This window comes from Drosophila bipectinata, chromosome 2L, assembly GCF_030179905.1.
Source record: "Drosophila bipectinata strain 14024-0381.07 chromosome 2L, DbipHiC1v2, whole genome shotgun sequence".
Taxonomy (NCBI): domain Eukaryota; kingdom Metazoa; phylum Arthropoda; class Insecta; order Diptera; family Drosophilidae; genus Drosophila; species Drosophila bipectinata.
In genome coordinates this window covers 15565801-15584459 of record NC_091736.1, presented here as the reverse complement: position 1 = coordinate 15584459, position 18659 = coordinate 15565801, and the positions used below count along the sequence as shown (strand labels likewise).

Sequence of the window (18659 nt, the reverse complement as noted above, 5' to 3'; positions counted from 1 at the left end):
GTTGGCTTTTGGCCCCTGGACTTATCGCAGCAACCCAGAAACAAAATCTATCTAAACAAAAAAAAAAAAAAAAAAGAAATGTGAGGCAACATAAAAACCTCATCAACAACCAGCGTTGACACAAAGACCTCAAATAAACAAGCAACTTAAAAAAAATAAAGAGAAAAAACCATAAACCGAGGGAGGAAAAAAAAATACAAAACTGAAATTCAAGAAATTGAACTTCCCTTTAGGGCCATGAAGGGCTTTCTGAAAAGTAAGCCTTTATAGGAAGCACAACCAAACTTTATTTGGGTTATAGAGGCAATGGGTTGGGGCAGGAAGGCATGGAGAACCATGGAGAGCCAGCACAACTTGAAAATTCATAATAAAATGGAAAATTGCTTCCAAGGCAGGAAAAGCCAACTTGTCGGCCAATTGAGAACTGAAATTGAAACTCGCACTCGAAACTGAAAGACGGAAAGGGAAAATCTGCTAATGTGTGAGGCTTTCGAGATGATTTCGAGACTGGCGATGAACATGAGGCAGCTAATGGCCCTGATGATGATGATGATTGAAGAAGTCTATTAGAGGAGGTCTAACCCATCCGTATATCTGAGGAAATTAATTAGAAATAATTAGAGCAGAACTACTTTTATTAATCGAATTAAAGTCCATCATAGAAAGTTTCTTTATATTTATAGATGATATTACTCTATAGCTTTATAGACACCACTAGTACTAGTTTTTTCTTGGCCACACCCTACTTGAAATTAGTTTAAAATCCCCCCAAGTTAATTGCAATTATCTAAACTATCTATCTGTATCTCAATTTCAGCGGAGACGGGAACGCGGTCGTATCCATTTGAAGGGCGTTCGTCTCGTGGAGGAGGCGACTGTCAGCGGGGAGGGCGGCGATCCCTTTGCACCGGATGTGAGTAGCCAGAAATCTTTTGTGAAACCAAATCCCAACCGAGTTTCATTAACAATCTTTCGCACAGGGTTATCCATTCCAAGTGGGCTACTGTGAGATCTCTTCATCGTCGAATTTGCAGCAGCTGGAGAACGGCGGCGGGGGCGGAGGAGTCGAGGGCCAACAGCAGAGTGGACGAGCGGTGCCACAGTACACACTCTACGTGATCGCCAACAGCGAAAAGGAGCGCACCGAGTGGATCCGCGCCATCCGCCAAGGTAAAAGCAGCTCATTCAATGGATTTTGTGACCCACAAAGTGAGGAGAACTGCAGATGTCTTATTTTTAGTGCCGGATCGATTTTGGGAGATAAAAAAAAGAGCGTTTTTTAATCGAGGGTTTGGGTACTCCCTTAGAAGAATCGAATTGAAGACAAAGTTTTAGACTTCACAAGGGGTTGTATTTTCTAAAGGGTATCCTGAAAAATTGACAAAAATTCTATAGAATAATTTGTTGCTAGAGAACTGATGCAGTTTGATAGAGAACCGATCTATGAATCTTTTAAGGTATTCTTCTCAAGAATTGGATCAATATTGGCAAAGAAATAGCCATTGCTGTAACCCATATTGTCCTTCCCATACATTCCCCAAAACATAAAAGGGTATTCATAGAAAATTGGATGAAAAATCTAAAAAATAATTTTTTGGGAGATTTTCCATGGATTTTTCTACAAACTAGAAGGGTATCCTCCAGAAAATTGAACAAAAAATCTAAAAAATATTTTGTTCCTAGATTTTGATGCAGATTGGTGGAGAATTGATCTACAAATGGTTTAAGGTATTCCGCTCAAGAATCGGATGAACATTGGCAAAGTTACCACCTTCGTTGGGGGCCATATCGTGGCTCTATGCATTTTTGTGATATCTTGGAGGGTATCCTCGAGAAAATTCAAGCCATGTCGAATTATAGCGACATGGATTAAGGATTTTTATAGGATTAGGATTTTTTTTTTTTTTTTTTAATAATTTGTACTCTATATTTCAAATATTTTTTTTATACTTGATGCTAATAATTATTTTTGAAACCTGTTTTTTCAGTTTGTGAAGATAGCAATACCCCCAAATCGTATCGCTATCACCCAGGCCTGTGGTCTGGAAAGAAGTGGAGCTGCTGCAAGGGGATATCTCGTGCCACATTCGGGTGCAGAGCTGCAGCCCACTGGCGTGAAGCAAACAATAATCCAAGTAAGTAAAATAATGAAATTCAAACTAAATAAAAAATAAGAATTGTATCTTTAAGTATGTAGTCTTTAATATTACCTCGCACTCCTAGAGCTGCCTCCAGTTGAAGGACCTCTCGAGGCTAGCCTTGACTGGAGGCTTCCTGGCAGTGTCAAGCAAATGTCATTGTCAACAGTGGGAGCTGCTTGGTTCCCCAGGCCACCAATTGATGGCCCGCCCCACTTGAAATCCAGCCTTTTGTATCTGCACATATTCCTCGGTACTTTTCTCACAGATGTTCTGCCACGTCCTGGTGCTGGCTGTCGTCAGGCCCTATTTGACACATTGTGGTGCCACAACTGGCAGTGGCTCCCCATTTTTATAATTCTTGTTTTCCTGGGCATTGTGTGCGTGTCTGAAGTGCAGCTCTTCGGGGTTCTAAGTCGTTAATGAGCAGGCTCGACCAGGGAGATAGAGAAAAAGAGTATCTGAGAGTTACGCAGATACTTGTAGGCTTCTGTGTGTGGCCGGAACAAATACAGACACGAAGTTGGTCTATTGACAAGGTGCGAATTCCAAATAATGCTAAAAAGTTTCAAGAGGAAAATAAAGTTTGCTGAAAAACTTCCAGAAGATGAACTTTTCTTTTATTTTCATTATCAACCTCACGAGACTGCCTCGTTAGATCTGAAAAGATTATTCCTGGAGGGATTGAGTCACCAAAACAAACCTTTGGTTATCAGAGGAGATAAAGCCACATACAGGAAAACAGCAAGGGGTTAGGTAAACACCTTTTTTTATAAACGAATCACAAAAAACAGTCTTTCCAAAAAACAGAAAACAAATATTTTTCAAAGAGAATAGTTATGTGTGAGCTGGGAATGTAAACACCTTTTTTTTGGAGGCCATTATCCCAAAATCTTTGCTCGTATTATCAACGATTTTGGGCTCATCGGCTGTCATAAATATTTTGATGCACCTATTATAACCCCTGACCCCCGGGGCCGCTGCAATTGTTGGAAAACTTTTTCCATTTCCGCGCCGACGACAGCCCGCAGATGTCATTATAAAATGTCATCAGATTAGATTTTGAAATGGGAACAGGCTGCCTCATGTGTGTCTCATGGTTTGACAGTTTTACTGAATTTAGGGCCCAACAAAGTTCCCCCTTTTGGTGATATCTTCATGAGGATTCCCCCACACTCCTACTGGGGACATCAATTAGAGGCGTCACTTTAAATTGCCGTTAAGTCTGCCAATTTCGGCAAGTCACTGGTGGAGGAGGATCCACTGGAGGAAATAACAATAAAAATCAGGTCGCCCTCATCTTCATTTATCAGCCAAGAAGACAATGAAAGTGGCATGACTGTGGCGGCGATTGCGGGAGCTTGTCAGTTGCCGTTACAATAAATTAGCCTGTCAATTTTCTCCTGCGGTTATCTTTCACTCCCCGCCCCCACCCCCTCCAGAAGACTGCGTTTTAAGATCAGAGATTAATTATGTTTCATGGAATCCTTTTTTTCGAACATTTTGACTTTCGCCGCGTGCCATATTTTGGCCTTTTTGGAATTAAAAGCTCACTTTCAGGAGGAATTATCCAGAAAGTGATTTCGATAAGTGGTACTTAATATTTTAATCCTCATTCTCATTCTTTCTAGAAACCAAAAATAAAGTAATAAACCTAAGAAACAAATAAAATAATCAGGCTAGACTAGTACTTGTAGAACCCCTGAAGAAACCCCTAAAGATACATAGCTGCAATTTAACGATGTCGTTGCTCTTTCTTGAGATTTTATTTTTTTTTTTTCGGTTTCTGTTCCACTATTCCCGAAAAACCAAAAAAAACCAAAAGATTTATGGGTCTCGTTTTAAGTGCTTCAAAAATAGTTTCATGTTGTGATTATTATCTTGGGGTACCGCCAGCTCGAGAAAGTAATAAAGAAAGGGCATTGGGAAATGGGATTTCTAAGCCACAACCTAAAACTTTAAGATATTCTTTACAATTATATTTAATTTTTTTGACAAAAAAAAAAAAAACACCCTCATGGCCATGGCTGGCAGGGCTGGATGGAGGAGGATTCCTTTTTGGCCAGTGGCCAGTTTGCCACAAACTGGTTTCGGTTTCAGCCTGCTGTGCGGATGTATCCCAAAATCCAGCCAGTTCGATATTTAAGAGCACACCTCAAGAGAACTGCCAACCGAAAAAACCAGTTTTTATTTCGGCTCTGGGCTTGGGCCAATTGTTGTTAACAACAACCATAACAACAACAACAGCTTAAGTATCTTAGTATCTTGCGAGTGTGTGCCTAGGCACGTGCAATGAACTTGGCCAGAAAACTAGGATGGAACTTGGGATCTTCACTTTTGTGGGCTTCCTTCCAGGTCCACTGAAGGGGTGGTTCTTTGTCGGGTTGATTTGATTAATTCCACTATTAGTTGATCTCGAAGAGCTCCACGCCCCACTCTATTTGATTATAATTAGGTGCCCCTTGTTGTCTCCTGGAGAGATCCCAAATGCTCCGGGTGACTGACCATGAAAGAGCCACCTAAAGTCACTTCCAAAAACAAGGCACTTTGAAAAATATATGATATAAGGTTCTATTATAATGTAATACTTGTCTCAGAACTTGGGATATTAGAGATTAAAAGTAATTCCAACTATAAAGTTCCACTATCTAGTTCGAAATACATGCAGTAGTATAGTTTAACTTGGTTTAGTGGAGTTTTTTTTTCCAGTGCATATACTGGGTTGCTGTTCCCGTTCTTGAAAACCAATCCGCCAGACAAGAAACGCGCCTTTGTGCCTCCACGGCTGCTGCTGCTGCTTTTTTTTTTTTCCTGGTTCATGAATCTTGCGTGGCTGGCTGGCTGGCTGGCTTCGACCTGCCCAATGTGCCTTGTTTTCAGCTCCATTCTGTTCTTTGGATCTTTTTTGAAAAGTTTTAGGCCGACTCGCGGTTTGACTGCGGTATCCCCACCCTCCCCCTTCCTCCCCCTCTGGTCATCCCTGCCATGATTAATGATGCGTTCTGTTGTGATTCGTTCTAAACGTGGGAAATCGGCAGCAGAAGCTGAGCTTTCGAATGCTTCAACCAGAGGAGGGTTCTGGGCTACTACCACAACTCCTTTTCTTCTTCTTTTTTATATATTTTAACTTTTTTTTTTTGTCCATCCGTTCTCTTTGGTTATTCTCTTAGCTTTTACCTTAAGACCACGCAATAATTATTTTTGGAAATACATAATTTCTTAAAAAAATTTCTCAGGCAATTAATATCTTTTGACTACGATTTTGGCATCTGACAAGTGTTTGATTTTTGGATGTATTACATAATGGAGATACAAGATTTGTTATGCTAATCTTAGCAGAATTTCAAGTAAAATTGCGAAAGAATTTCTATAGTTAATCAAAAGCGGTTAGTCTGGTGATTAAAAGGTATTATACGATGGATTAGAGTTATGATGGATTAGTTTGCTTAAAAAACAAGTTTTAAAAACCTTTCTTTTTCTAGAATATTTGTTTTCTTTTTCTCTGAAACTTCCTCTTCCTTGTTTTTTTTTTGTTATTTTTGGAAAACCAAAATTGTTCTTTTTGAAGTACATCAAGTTTTTCCTGCTGAAGTTTGTTGTTGTTGTTTTCCCCCCCAAAAATGTTTTCCTAATTGCGTCTTATAATTGATATTAGCCGCCATCTCGCTCTCCAGCTGTCTCTCTCCATGGGCAACTCCATTTTGGCTGCCAGCCAAAAAGATGCAGTCCCCCCTTTGTTTGTTGTCTCTTTCTGGCCTGATCACTTTCTATCCCTCTTTTATGTGTGTGTTGAGATGTCCAAAAAAAAAAAAAAAACTCCAAGAGAAATTACTGCACATTTCCTTAAAAAAAAATTAAATAAACATTGAAATTTATTTTAAGAAATTATTTTCCCCCCACTCCCCACTGCCCACTCTTTCTGCAAGTCTGGCACTCTCCGGTATGCATATAACTCATGTTCCACCGATTCTAACTGTAATTTTGAGTGGCCAAGTGCACAAGTGCTCATTGATTTGCCTAGACAACAACAACAACAAGTACATACATATCTCTCTTGCACTTTGCTGGGCTCCACTCAGCTCCACACCACTCTCTCGATCTCAGCTGCTATGCATGCTCACAGCTGCTCGATAGGGGCTTACTCTCTCTCGCTGAAGAGGGCTCCCCACTGCTGCTCTCCCTGGGACATGGGTTCTCAACTTCTTGAGACAGCAACGCATGCGTTGTTGTTCAGTTGTTTCTGAGACGTCGTCGAGTGCACAACGCAGAGCGGTTAGAGCGGATCGCGTTTCGAGTTTAGTTGTTGTTCGCGTGTGCCATTCAGGAATACCACCAAGATCCTAAATAGAAACAACAAAGTCTAACAACAAGATCACGCTACTTAAACAAAATACATAAATATATAAAAGTGCAATAATTCAAGAAAAATTACAAAAAAAAAATTGATTGCCCAAACGTGCGGCGGCGACAAAATGTGAAGTGAAGTTTTTTATCAAAGTGCTCAATAAATCTAAGATGTAAATATACGCAGGAAAATAAATAATAATTGCAAGGCAGTGTTTTTTGAAGTTAAACGAAGCGACGAGTATTTGTTTGGGGATTTATGATGATTTATGACCCTCTCGCATCTTTCGCATCTCCAAAACCCCATTTCTAACAGTAAAAGTTGCTTATGTCACGGCACACAGAGAGAGAGAGAGACTCCCCATTTAAACCCTATTTAGTTGAGCGGTCTGGCAACTCTAAAAGCCGAGAGTAAAGTTGTTAAACTTGTTTCTTTTTGGCGTGCCACAGCAGTTTTTCTGCTTTTTTGCTTTCGTGCTTATCTTTTGCGCATTTTCTAACAGTCCCCCAAGCTGCCTACCGCCCCCTCCCGACCACCTCACAAATTCATTATTTTTTTTCTGCCCATTTGCTTAATTAACTTGTCGAAAAAAAGAAAGATACTCCTGAGACTAAGCTTAAAGACTTAGCTCTTTTGGGGTTTATGTCCATCCATTGTGATTTTTGAGATTCTTTCATTCTGAGATGCTGATGAGCTGATAGATCTCGGGATGTAAATTTTCTAAAGACTATGCTTTCTAAGGCCCGTAGACCAATTAGCAGAAAAAGGCGCCTCCGATCCTAACGAACTGAAAGTATCTGAGTATCTACCGGCAGGTAGCTGGGACTATCCTCCTAAAATCCTCCTCTATCCTCTACTGTTGTGTAATTCAATATTGTTCTGTGTGCTGCGGCGGCTCCTTTTCTTCAGTTTAGGTCACTTTTGCTTTAACGAGAATTTGTTCATTTTATGTTTATTTTTATTTTTATTTTTTGTTTTTGGTTTTTGGGTTTTTGTTGTCTTTGTCTGGTTTGTGAGGCCAGCACGTTCGAGCCAATGCTTGAATACTTAAGCCTGCTTATCACGTAACCCCAGCTCATGGAATAACACTCCCGACTGGGTCTCTACTTGAAGCTATAGTCTGGGAGTGGTCTTAAGGGGAAGTATATATCAATCTTCTTTGAGAGAGAGAGAGACTTGATACTGATACTCTTATCAAAATGCAGTTTCTAGACTCTGACTCACCCTGCAATGTTTTTTCCCCAGTAATACCCAGTCATATCCCTCAAGTGTATATTTCTCAATTTACTATCCAGAGCTTATCATCAGGGAGGGCTCTGGCCATTAAAAAATCACAAAGGGCAGCACTAAAAGTGCCGTTTCAAATTTCAATAGAAATCAATTCGAGGTCTACTCGTGTTCTCTCAGCTTTCCTAACCAAAAGCTTTTGTTTTCCCCCCATCTATAGTATTCTTTTCTTGGGAAGACTGTCAGCCAGCGAGAGGTCCATAAAAAATAATAAAAATAACAAACCCAAAAGACCATTAAAAGGTACCTTGAAATTGTCATTAAAAAACAAGGGATTGGGAAGAAAAAGATCTAAAATCTCATACCTGTACATGGCAACTCTGGAAATGTAACTACCAAGTCATAAATGTTTGGTTTACAAATATTTTCATGACTGACGATTAAACAAGGCTTCAAGAGGGGGATAATTCTTGGTAAAACGATTGCCATCTAAAACCTTACAAAATTTGTATCTTACAGATACACTCAGTATAGCAGGTACCTCAAGCTAATTATCTCGGCTAAGAGGAAACAGTTTCCAACTCCCAGAACAGGCCAAACCACTTGTGTGGTTGGTGTTTGTCTCAATTTTTTAATGCAAAGCCAAAGGATCTCCATCTAACGGTTACTTCTAAACCTCACAGATACACACATACACTCAGATAGAGTATCTCAGAAAGGTAGTTTTTGGATGCCTCTTCGAAGGTTGCAAATAAAAATCGGAAACAAGTTTCGAGCTCTCTCTCTCTCTGTCTTCCTTTTTTAGCCACAAAACTGGTTAAAAAAATAAAAAATACTGAGACTGCAGTTGTTGTTGTTTTATCTTCTTACCGTTAGCAATTTGGCCAAAAAGTAAATTGGCCCAAACAGCAAAGATTCAATTGCTCCGCCACTGGCTACGGCGGTTAATAAAAATTGCATTTTATGTTGTTGCCCAAAAAGCAGGGGGTCAAGGTCAGCTACGTGCCATTTCATTTCCAGACCACAAGAGAGAGGGTTAAAGGTAGAAGAAGAAGAGGGAATCACAACAAAAAACATGACAAGCGAAAGCTAAAAAAGATTATTTCTTTTTCCCTTCATCGCTTCTTGACCGCTTTTGAATTATTTGGCGGATTTGCTTTGTTCCACGCTCTTAAAGATACATTTTTTTTTGACTTTCGGGAATCAGGTCATAGCAGTTGCTTTCTTTCACTTTGCCACGCCCCAAACGGTTTATTTTATATATCTTTTTTTTTTAGCAGCTTTCCTTTCGCTCCCAGCAGCATCTTAAATCTTAAATCTCACTCTGGTAGGAGGGTCAGGCAAGGTCAATACGACGTCAATATGTCACAGCTCTACATATTCATTTATTCAACTCTGTGTTTTGTGTTTTTTATAGTTTACGACAAGTAAAAGTCGTTTATTTTTGTGTCAACACTCGCATGTAATTAAAGACGAAACTTTTATTGGCAGTTGTGTAAGGCGTGAAAATTTCACTTTTCCAATTCGACACGAGTCTCAAAACAGCAATCTGTATCACAAATTGCTGGCAAATAAACAACAAACACCCTTTTTCCAACTATAAATGCTAGTCCATTGTTTTCCCAGAGTTTCCCAGGGTTTTCATGAAGTTTTCAGGCTTGACTTTTCTCAAATAAACTCTCAAAAGTTGAGAGATGGCCTTGGAAAATGGCTACTTTGATAAATTGGATAATAAATTTTAATAAACGAGATGAAAGGTGACCATTTAAAATGTTGGTTGTTCTTGAAAAAGGCGAAATGGTTCAGAATTGAGCTGTAGGTGGGTTGCAAGCGATTCTCAGGGCTTGTTTGCGAAAACAATCGATAAAAATCGATAGGTTGGATGAACTTTTACTGTTTTTATCGTTTTAGGGTTCTTTCAGATGTTAAAAAAGGAAACAACAACCAACTGGCGATCTAAGCCTCAACTCTCTCATTATAAAATTCCCTATTATAGAAATATATCGATAAAAATCGAGAAATGGGATACATTTTTAATGCTTTTATCATTTTTTAGGCTCTTCTAGTTTGTTTTCAAATAAAAAAACAAAACTGGTTATCTATACTTCGATTCTCTCAATAAAAATGCCCCTATTATAGAAATATATCGATATAAATCGAAAAATGGGATACATTTTTAATGCTTTTATCGTTTGAATGGTTCATCTAGTTGTTCATAAAGAAAAAAAAACAACAAACTAGCTCTCTATACTTCGATTCTCTCTATATGGGATTGTAGAGTCTATCTTAGAATCCCTATTATAGTAATTAATCGGTAAAAATCGATAAATTGGATTTATTGTAATTGGAGTAATTATTCGGTGAAAATTGAAAATTGGATAAATTTGTACTGTTTTTTATGGTTTTAAGGCTCTTATCGGTGTTTATAAAGAAAACCACATTAAACTGGCTATCTATACTTCAATTCTCTCACTTCACTTTCCTATTATAGATATACATCGATAAAAATCGATAAAGTGGATACATTTGTACTTTTAATTATGGTTTTTAAGGTACTTCTAGGGGGTTTTCCTTTCAAAAACTGTAATCAATAATCTTCCTCAACCAAAAGTATCAATACTATCGATATTCTGTTTATCACTATATTTTTCCCCATCTCTAGAGTTCACTACTCTATCGATTTAAAAGTCTATCAAGCTTCTATTAATCTCCAAATAGACTTTAACACCGAGCCACGCCCATTCCGCGTAAACCGCAGCGCCTAGACTCGTTAATCATTTTGAAAGTTCATTCGATTTCGGTGTGTTTGTTCCACTAAATTAAGGAACCAACAGAAATAGAAAAAAAGCAACTTGAAATTGATGTTAATTATGCTGCCAACAGTTGCTACTAAAATACAAAAAAAAAAGATTAAATATCGACACCCAAGTGTGCGTTACAGTGGAGCTCAATGAACTGCGCCTAGGTCTTCATCGCTGCCCACGGCTATAGATTGTTGTCTAAGCTTTGTTTTGATGATCTTGCTTCTACACTTTATATATTTTTTTAATCTGGGTGCGTTTTATTTACGCCTCAAGGTTGTGTTACTTGCCTTAAATGAATTATAGTTGCCATCGAAACCAAATGAAAATTGTTCTATTTAGTCTCTTAAGGTTTCCATAAATCAATGGATATCGATGGATAGCCACAGAAAAAAAAAATGATTATTAATCTTGTGGGCTTCACTCGAACAATTACAATGCGAAAATCAATGAGGCTGATGATGATTGTCGATAATAATGATGGGGGCAACCTCAACCGACTTAAGCTGCATCATCATCTCGAGCATCATTAGCATTTTTCTTGCAATCTCTGAAGTTGCAATCTGTGCCAAGAGTTTAGAGAAATATGTACAATATTCTGAAATTCCACAAACAAGACACGATTTTAAGATTCTTAAAAATCGAAATAAATCAAAATGCAAAATGTGCTTTGAAAGCATGCTTTTTTAGCCAAAACAGGAATTGAAATTTCGGCGGCTTCCTCTTTTTTTTTTTGATTGATTGTTTTTGACTTTTTTGTTTGCTTTTTTGGGCAATTATAGCATCCACGATTTTGATGGACTTGAAGTAGTTTTGGTCGAAAAGTGTGCTTCCGCAAACGATGTACTTGAGAGGAGAAGCCCATTAAGTCGGAATATAGTACGTGTACCATTACAAATCGGTGCAAATAAAAGTAATACCAGTCGCTACGTTTTGGCTTAAAAAAAACACACTGCCCTGCCAACTTTAATGGCTCGCAATGTTTTACAACAAAATTTTATTTTTCCCACCTGCCAGCAGTTAAGTTTTATTAGAAATACACCGAAAAGAATTGGAAATCCTAAAGCTGGGATAAGCGATATTATTTTTGTGTCATTCTCCCAAATGATTCCCTGCGTGAGTTTGGCCGAAACGAGCGTGATTGGCAATATGAAGGAGCGCGTCAAGGAAATGAAAGTGTTTGGCTGCCGGCTTAATTTCTGGAACCACATCGGTCACAGCCTGACCAGTTCCAAGACCAAAGAAGGTAAATATCTAATCTTGGGTGGGATGGGGATCACTGGACTTGGACTTGGATCTCGCAGAGTTCAATATTTGCCACCTTGGGGAATTACCAATTTTTTGAAAAATAAACATAAAAAACAAGCTTGTTTGCTTTTGTGGAGCGAGTAATAACACTTCCGAGAATTTTGTAAAGTACTTGTTGTGTAGTTTAAACAATGCTTTTAATTTTTAAACAAAAACAAGAGAGAAAATAAATGTAGATTATGTTTTTTGTTGAAAAAATAATAAAGAAATTAAAGCTAGACACGTGTGTCGGTATTTTTCTAAAGAAGATGGTATAATATAATTATATATAAGACTTGAATGAAAGAAGTTAAGTTAAGTTACTAATTAGATGTGAAATTATACTAAATACCATTATAGTTTAATTATAACCGCACCAATTGTAAGCAATTTAGAACCCCTCTTATAAGCTCGACTTTATTGACATGCAAATCCAAGGCTCAACTCCTTATATAGCCGATGGAGGCCATTTATCTCATAGAGGCGTCACTGGAGACGATTACCTATAAGCTTAAAGACTAGAAGAAAGATACCTACACTTCAGAAAGAAATGCTTAATTTTTAAAAGCCATTACAAGCCACAATAAAGCCTATAAGCCGCCTTTTCTTGCACTGTTTTTTTTTAAGCCAAAGCCAGCATTTAGCGACAGTCGGAGGATTCCTCGTCTCTCCCTGACAATTATCATGATTATATGGCCAGGGTTGGGATGGCAGGCGGTTATTAGATGATCGTCAGCAGTGGAGCACACACCACGGCAGATCGGCAGAAGAACTTAAAATCGAACAGCATATGACAGCAGCTGGTGAGGCGAGACCGATGCCAGGCACACGATAAAGAAAGAAAGGAGAGTCAGTCAGAAGAAACACCGAGAAACTGAAAGAAGGCAGTCTTCAGAGATGGGACCTGGCAATTGCATAATTGAAATCAATTAGTAGTCGTCGGCCAAGCCCAGAAGACGCAGAGCCAAGCTGGTGAACAATAAAAACTGAAAGTGAGGACAAAATTGTAGATTCTACATGCAATTCTCCGGAGGCATCAAGACATCGAGCCATCAGAGATGGTTTCTGCATGGTAATTTTCATATGCCAGACCAAGATTGAAAGCTGCTCCATCATGCTAGCTTAGCTCTACGTTGGTACCCCTTTGTTGAGCTCTATTCCGATTTGTTTTTTTTTTTTTTTTTTAGCACGCCCCACTTTGTGCTTTTTTTCTCGCTAGACTTTCAGTTTTACTTTGTGGCTCACTCGGCTTTGTTTTCTTTTGCCAGCTTTTTGCTTTTTGGCTGATTGGCATGCCAAAGTTGACAATAAAATTATTGCATTGTTGTTTGTGTTGTTGTATTCCGGTGTGCCTATTTATGGCCTTTACTTAACAATGACCACAAAAATTTGCAATTTGCATTTGCAATTTGAGCCAAGCGCACAAGCCATTGGCAGCTCGAGTCTCTGTCTCTTTTCAAGCCTCGTTTTTTGTCTCTTTCTTGAGGCACTTGCTTGTTGATTGAGCGGCTTCGGGTGCTTTCAAGTTGACCAAAACAATTGACCAGAAACATTCAATTTATTTTGTAGTTCTCTGTTTTTGTTGGCCTTTTTTGCGGGGCTTACAAGAGTTATTATAAATAGTTTGTAAATTAGTGTAAATTGGCAAAGAATTTTTAAAGTTTTTTCAGTTAAAATAGTTTAGATTAGGCACGATGCATCGATAAAAGCTTCAAGGTGATGGTATCTAAGCTGGTTCACCGCCAAAAAGGAGGATAAACAGCAATTCTGATAGCCATATTAGATTAAGCCGATGTATCGATATACAAACATAAGCTTTCAGGCAATTCTATCCAATGTTGTTCCATCCCCAAGGAAAAAGGATTAACGGTAATTCTGGCAGCAATATTAGTGCTTAATGTTAGTTGCAGCCTATGTATCGATATTCACAAGTTTCAAGGTCCTGTTAAAGAAGTTACATTAAAACCGATGTATCGATATACACAATCTTTAAGGCTATAAGGAATTTCCAAAGTTTTCCCATCGCTAAGAGGAAGAAGAACTAAATACAAGTCTGGCAAGGCCATGCAAGGATGCCTTCCAAAGTATATATTTTATAACATATTAAGTAATCTGTAAAATATTTTTTTATAGAGTTAAAAAAACCCCATACAGCAATAAGAATTTCCTCACATTTTCTACCCATAAAGGAACAAAAAACGTGTGCCCGATATGACGTCACAGAACTTAGTTCGTGCCGCAATGCGAAATCACCGCAAAAAGCCAATAGCTTGATGCAGATGTTAATTATTATGGCGGCACACCTGCCACCTGTGCCTGCGCGCGCCCTCCCTCCCGGCAATAAGCTGACAAATAGATCTTAACCAAGTTTTCAGTCGAAGCGGTGGTCGATCGAGTTCGTATGGGATTTACCGCCGTGCTGACGTGTGAATTCCAATTCCATTTCCATTTCCAATTTGCTCGAAATAGCCTTCTCTGAATTCGGTGTAAAAATTGCGGCTTAACGAAAACGAAAACCCATCGATGGACGACCCAGAAGCAGTCAGCAGCCAGCAGCCAGAGGAGGAGACTATCTTGTGAACCGGCAATGGCACGTTCAGCTCGGCTCAACGCAACTCGAGTTGAGCCAAGTTAACTTTAACTGAACTTAGCTTGAGTTGGGCAGTCGCCAAACCAGTTAGTAGTTGGCCAGCGAGTCAAAAGCGGTTGCAAAAAGCGTATTTAAATATTATTGTAAATTGTCTTTAACCCGACAGAGCAATCTCTGTGTGTTGTGACTTCTTAAAGACCACGGGCACGGGTTTAAGCCCCTTGGGGAGATCTGCACCTGGGTTCTACTGTTTATTCTTTTATTTACTTTATTTTGTTGCCATGCAAAATACGTCAAGTTCTTCAAAAGATCGCTGCCAACATGATCCGGTTGGCTGTCCCATATTATAATTTATTGTAAATTCAATTTGCATCCAGATGCGAAAAAGTATAAAATTATTGACAAGACAAGAAGACGACTGCCTGAAAATGGAAAAATGTCTTTTCGAGACAAAAATCGAAAGAAAAAAAACCCAAAACCCATAAAACATCAAGGTCAGAGAGTAGCTCACAAAAGTTGCTTATCAACTTTATGATTTTGAATTTCAAGACTATAAAACGTTGGTTGTTTCTGGTTCCCTTTGCTCTACTAAATGGTTTCATTAAAAATGCATAAAAAAATATCCAAAAACAAAAAACAGATGCAAGCTGCGGGCTGCAAAATTCACAAGAAATCCCAAAATATATGTAGGTCTTATAAAAAATTAAAAAAATATTAAGCAGCAACGCCCGCTTCTCATATGCAAATTGGGGTTTGATTCGATTGATTTCGGGCTTTGTTCGGGGTTTGTTTTATGTTGTGTTAATGGACGACATAAAGCCCCGCGGGGGGGAGTGGCTGTTGTTTAGGATCGATCGACAAATCCCCAGATCTTTGTTTGGGATAGCCTAGGGATAATGATTTTCAAGAGAAACTGTGACTTTGATGAATATCGATAGAGAGTATTCATTGCAAAATCTTGAATCTCAGATTAAAAATTATACAAGTTTCCCATTGGGTAATAACCTTATTAAATCATAAGCCACTTCCCTGAAATAGTTTGTAAATTAGTTTAAATTGGCAAGAAATTCTTAAAGTTTTTTCATATCGATATAAGCTTCAAGGCAATGATATCTTAAGATGGTCCATCACTAAAAAGAATGATAAACGATTACAATGTAAGTTTAAGACGATGTATCGATATACAAACATAAGCTTTTAGGCAATGGTATGGTCCATCCCCAAGAAAAGGATCAACGGTAATTTTGGCTGTAGCCGATGTATCGTTGTATATAAGCTGTAATCACAGATATATTAATCTTATGCAAGTTTTCTAATGTAATCCTCCCTAGTCTTCCTAGTCTCCCTGGTCTTGGCTAATAACCTTATTAAATCATCAGCCACTTCCGTCTGTCATTAATTGAATGCCACCCTGCCTGCCAGACTACTAGACAGAATCGAATACTTAATTCGCTGCATTCCTGGCCATAAATTGGCTAAGCAAATTACCGTTCATTCAGGCAATTAATCAAGTCGTGTAAAGTGTGTAAGTGGATGGGAGAGGGGAAAGCAGACACCTACTATCTGCCACTGAGATAATCGCGCTTAACATTTCAATTCGACTTAGAAGCAAAGTCTCTGAAAATTGCACAACTTTGCGAAATTGATTAGAATTCCAGAGAGTGATTTTGGTAGCCAAGTTGCGGCAATGTTTTCGCATTCATAGCGCATGCGTTCAAATGTTATTAACCCACATTTGCATAACAACAACAACAACAATAACAAAAGTCAAAACAGAGCCAGAGACGCAGCAACAATTACAATTTGTTGTCTTTTGCCGTTTCCTGTTTGATTATTATTACTGTGTTTTGTTTTTTTTTTTTATTTATTTTTCTGTGTTTTTTTTTTGTTATTGTTTGTTGTCTGGTTGGTGTCGCCGCCGCTGACTGCACAATTTTTCAAACAATCTGCGTGTAATTATTTGTTTTCTTTGCCACATGCAACTTGCCAATTAGTTGGCTATTTTTCACACGCTTTTTTTATGAGCCTCGGATGTAAGCATTTAACCTTAATTTTTTTTTTTGCAAGAGGAAGGTTAGTGGTTAATTGCAGTTTAACAAATAGAAAGTTTATACATAATTTATTTAAAATTAAATAATACAATAAAAATGTAAACCGGAAGGCGACACCTCCTCCATGGCTTGTCTAAACCCATTTGTTAAAGGCGCTAAATGGTCTCTGAACGGGGTCTGTCTTGGGCTTAGACTTGTGCCAGCTGTCTTACCTTTTTAGCATAATTATCATGTTTTTCTTTCATGTTAAGTGAGGTTTTTTTTTAAAGAAAAAAGTGCATCTTAGAGAAAAGTCTTTAAACAGAAACTGCTGCCTACTTTTAGGCTTTCCTAGCAACATGTTGCTAAAGAGTCTTGGCAACATTTGTTGTCAACAGCTACCATTTTTTATTTATTAGCTACCGGCTTGAGCTCCCAAACACACACATATACACACACTCTCTCGTTTATTAACTCACCTGCCAAGGTGTGCAGACAATGCCTCTCTGACTCTTTTTTTTTTTTTTTTTTTTTTTGTAGATTTTCTTGCCTGTTGCTTCATCTTCCTCTTGGAAACTTTACATATATTATTTTTTGGTTTCTTTTGCTTTTTCCACACACTTTGCCATTATACAAGTCTGCTGTTGTTTTTTTGTGCTTTTTTGTTCTCCAAAAACTTTGTACTCGAAAAGTTCAAAAGTTTTGTTTCATTGATGTAATTGTTGTAATGGTTTTATTTTGCTTGCCGTTGTTGCATTGGCCATTATGGAACTCTACAGTTGGAAATTTAAAAAGAAAAATAAATAAAAAATCAACATAGTTGCAGCTTCACAGTTTTCAAATTAAAGACGAAGAGTCTTGGCTCTCGACTCTATAAGTTTGCTTATAAAAGAGGCACTGAGAGAAATATTAGAGAGCTTTTCAAGAATTTTATTTTAACTTTAAATATCAAATAAATATATATTTTTTTGTAATTTTTTTCAATGTATTGGCTTGCTTGTATTTCCCAAGTCGAAGTCGTTTCGCTTGGCGGCTTCTGCTTTGTTGAGTCTGCTACTTGCTGCTCTCCATTCTCTCCGCCGGGGCCTCTCCACTCTCCACTCTCTACCAGCGTGCTACAATTAAGTTTTACTTTATGTTTATGGCCTCCGTTGTGCCAGCTAGCTTGGAAAACAAAAAATCAGTTGCCATTTCAGTCAGTTGGCTTTTAAACATTAAATGAAACAGTTCGCGTCGCGCTCGAAATTCCATCTTTAAAATATAAGAAATGTTAATAAAAAATATATATAACAACTATAATTGTTGTGGTTTTTTTTAAATAAAATCCAAATCAAATATTATAAGTAATTTAAAAAAAGATCGAAAAGAAAATCGAAACATTATAGTTTGTGGCTTGTCTCTGGAAAACGGTGTTTTCAAAATGGCGTCGTCTGCCATTGCGTGAAAGCCAAGAAGAAGAAGACAGAGCATAAACAATAAAAAAATAAACTTTAATTAAGAAAAAAAATATTAAAAATAAAAACTTTAAATAAAATCTTGAGGACAGGAAGCTCAGAGTTGTATTATTTTTGTTGTTGAGGGCCGCTTTAACGGTAAAAGCCGCTCAGCATCTCTGAATGGGGAACGCTTAAAGGTCAACAGCAAGCAGCAACAACAACAATAGACACAACAACAACAATAGCTATAACAACAACAAGCAAACTGCAAATTGCAAAAAGGAAGCAACCGCAAAACCAGTTTTCCCAACAACCTGAAACTGTAGTTCAAAGAATTGCAAATAAAAAATATAAAAAAAAAATTAAACAAGCGATTTATGTGAAAGTGAATTGACACAATTACTGCCAGATATCGGAGTGAAGTCTGGAGAGTCTTCACAAACCATCCAAGCTGAAGCAACTATGATGCTTCTATCGGCACTGAAGCTGGGTAAGATTGGAAAGAGGGCTTAGATACTCTTAGTCTTGAGATACTTAAGATACTCTTAGACTTGAGATACTTATAGTATAATGACTAATGCCTACTAGCCCTTGATCTTGTTTAGATCTTGAGTCATCGTGCAAGCATTTTGATTAGTTTCACCTGCAAAGAACAAAGCAGCCAACACGTGTTTGAAAGTCTTGGCAGTTCTTTGTAGTTTTCACAAAACGCTATACACTCGAGGTCTGAGCCAAGCCAGCTGCAATAACAAGAATCGCAATTTGCATAACAAATTGTATGCCAAAGTGAGGAGGAAAGCGGAGC

General features: G+C 38.0%; 1 protein-coding gene across 5 annotated transcripts in view; it reads left to right on the top strand.

The window, feature by feature from the left end:
* Positions 1-18659, top strand: part of Btk (tyrosine-protein kinase Btk29A) — a 39425-nt gene that overhangs the window by 15652 nt on the left and 5114 nt on the right. For 2 of the 5 annotated variants that reach the window (XM_043213247.2, XM_070277114.1), the window contains exons 3-5: positions 818-913; positions 981-1170; positions 1989-2135. In XM_043213247.2, coding sequence (XP_043069182.1) covers positions 818-913; positions 981-1170; positions 1989-2135 — 433 coding nt within the window. Of the gene's footprint in view, positions 1-817; positions 914-980; positions 1171-1988; positions 2136-6364; positions 6656-11528; positions 11758-18236; positions 18345-18659 lie in introns of those variants that run through there. The other 3 variants (XM_017242287.3, XM_017242285.3, XM_017242288.3) reach the window with 3 other exon arrangements.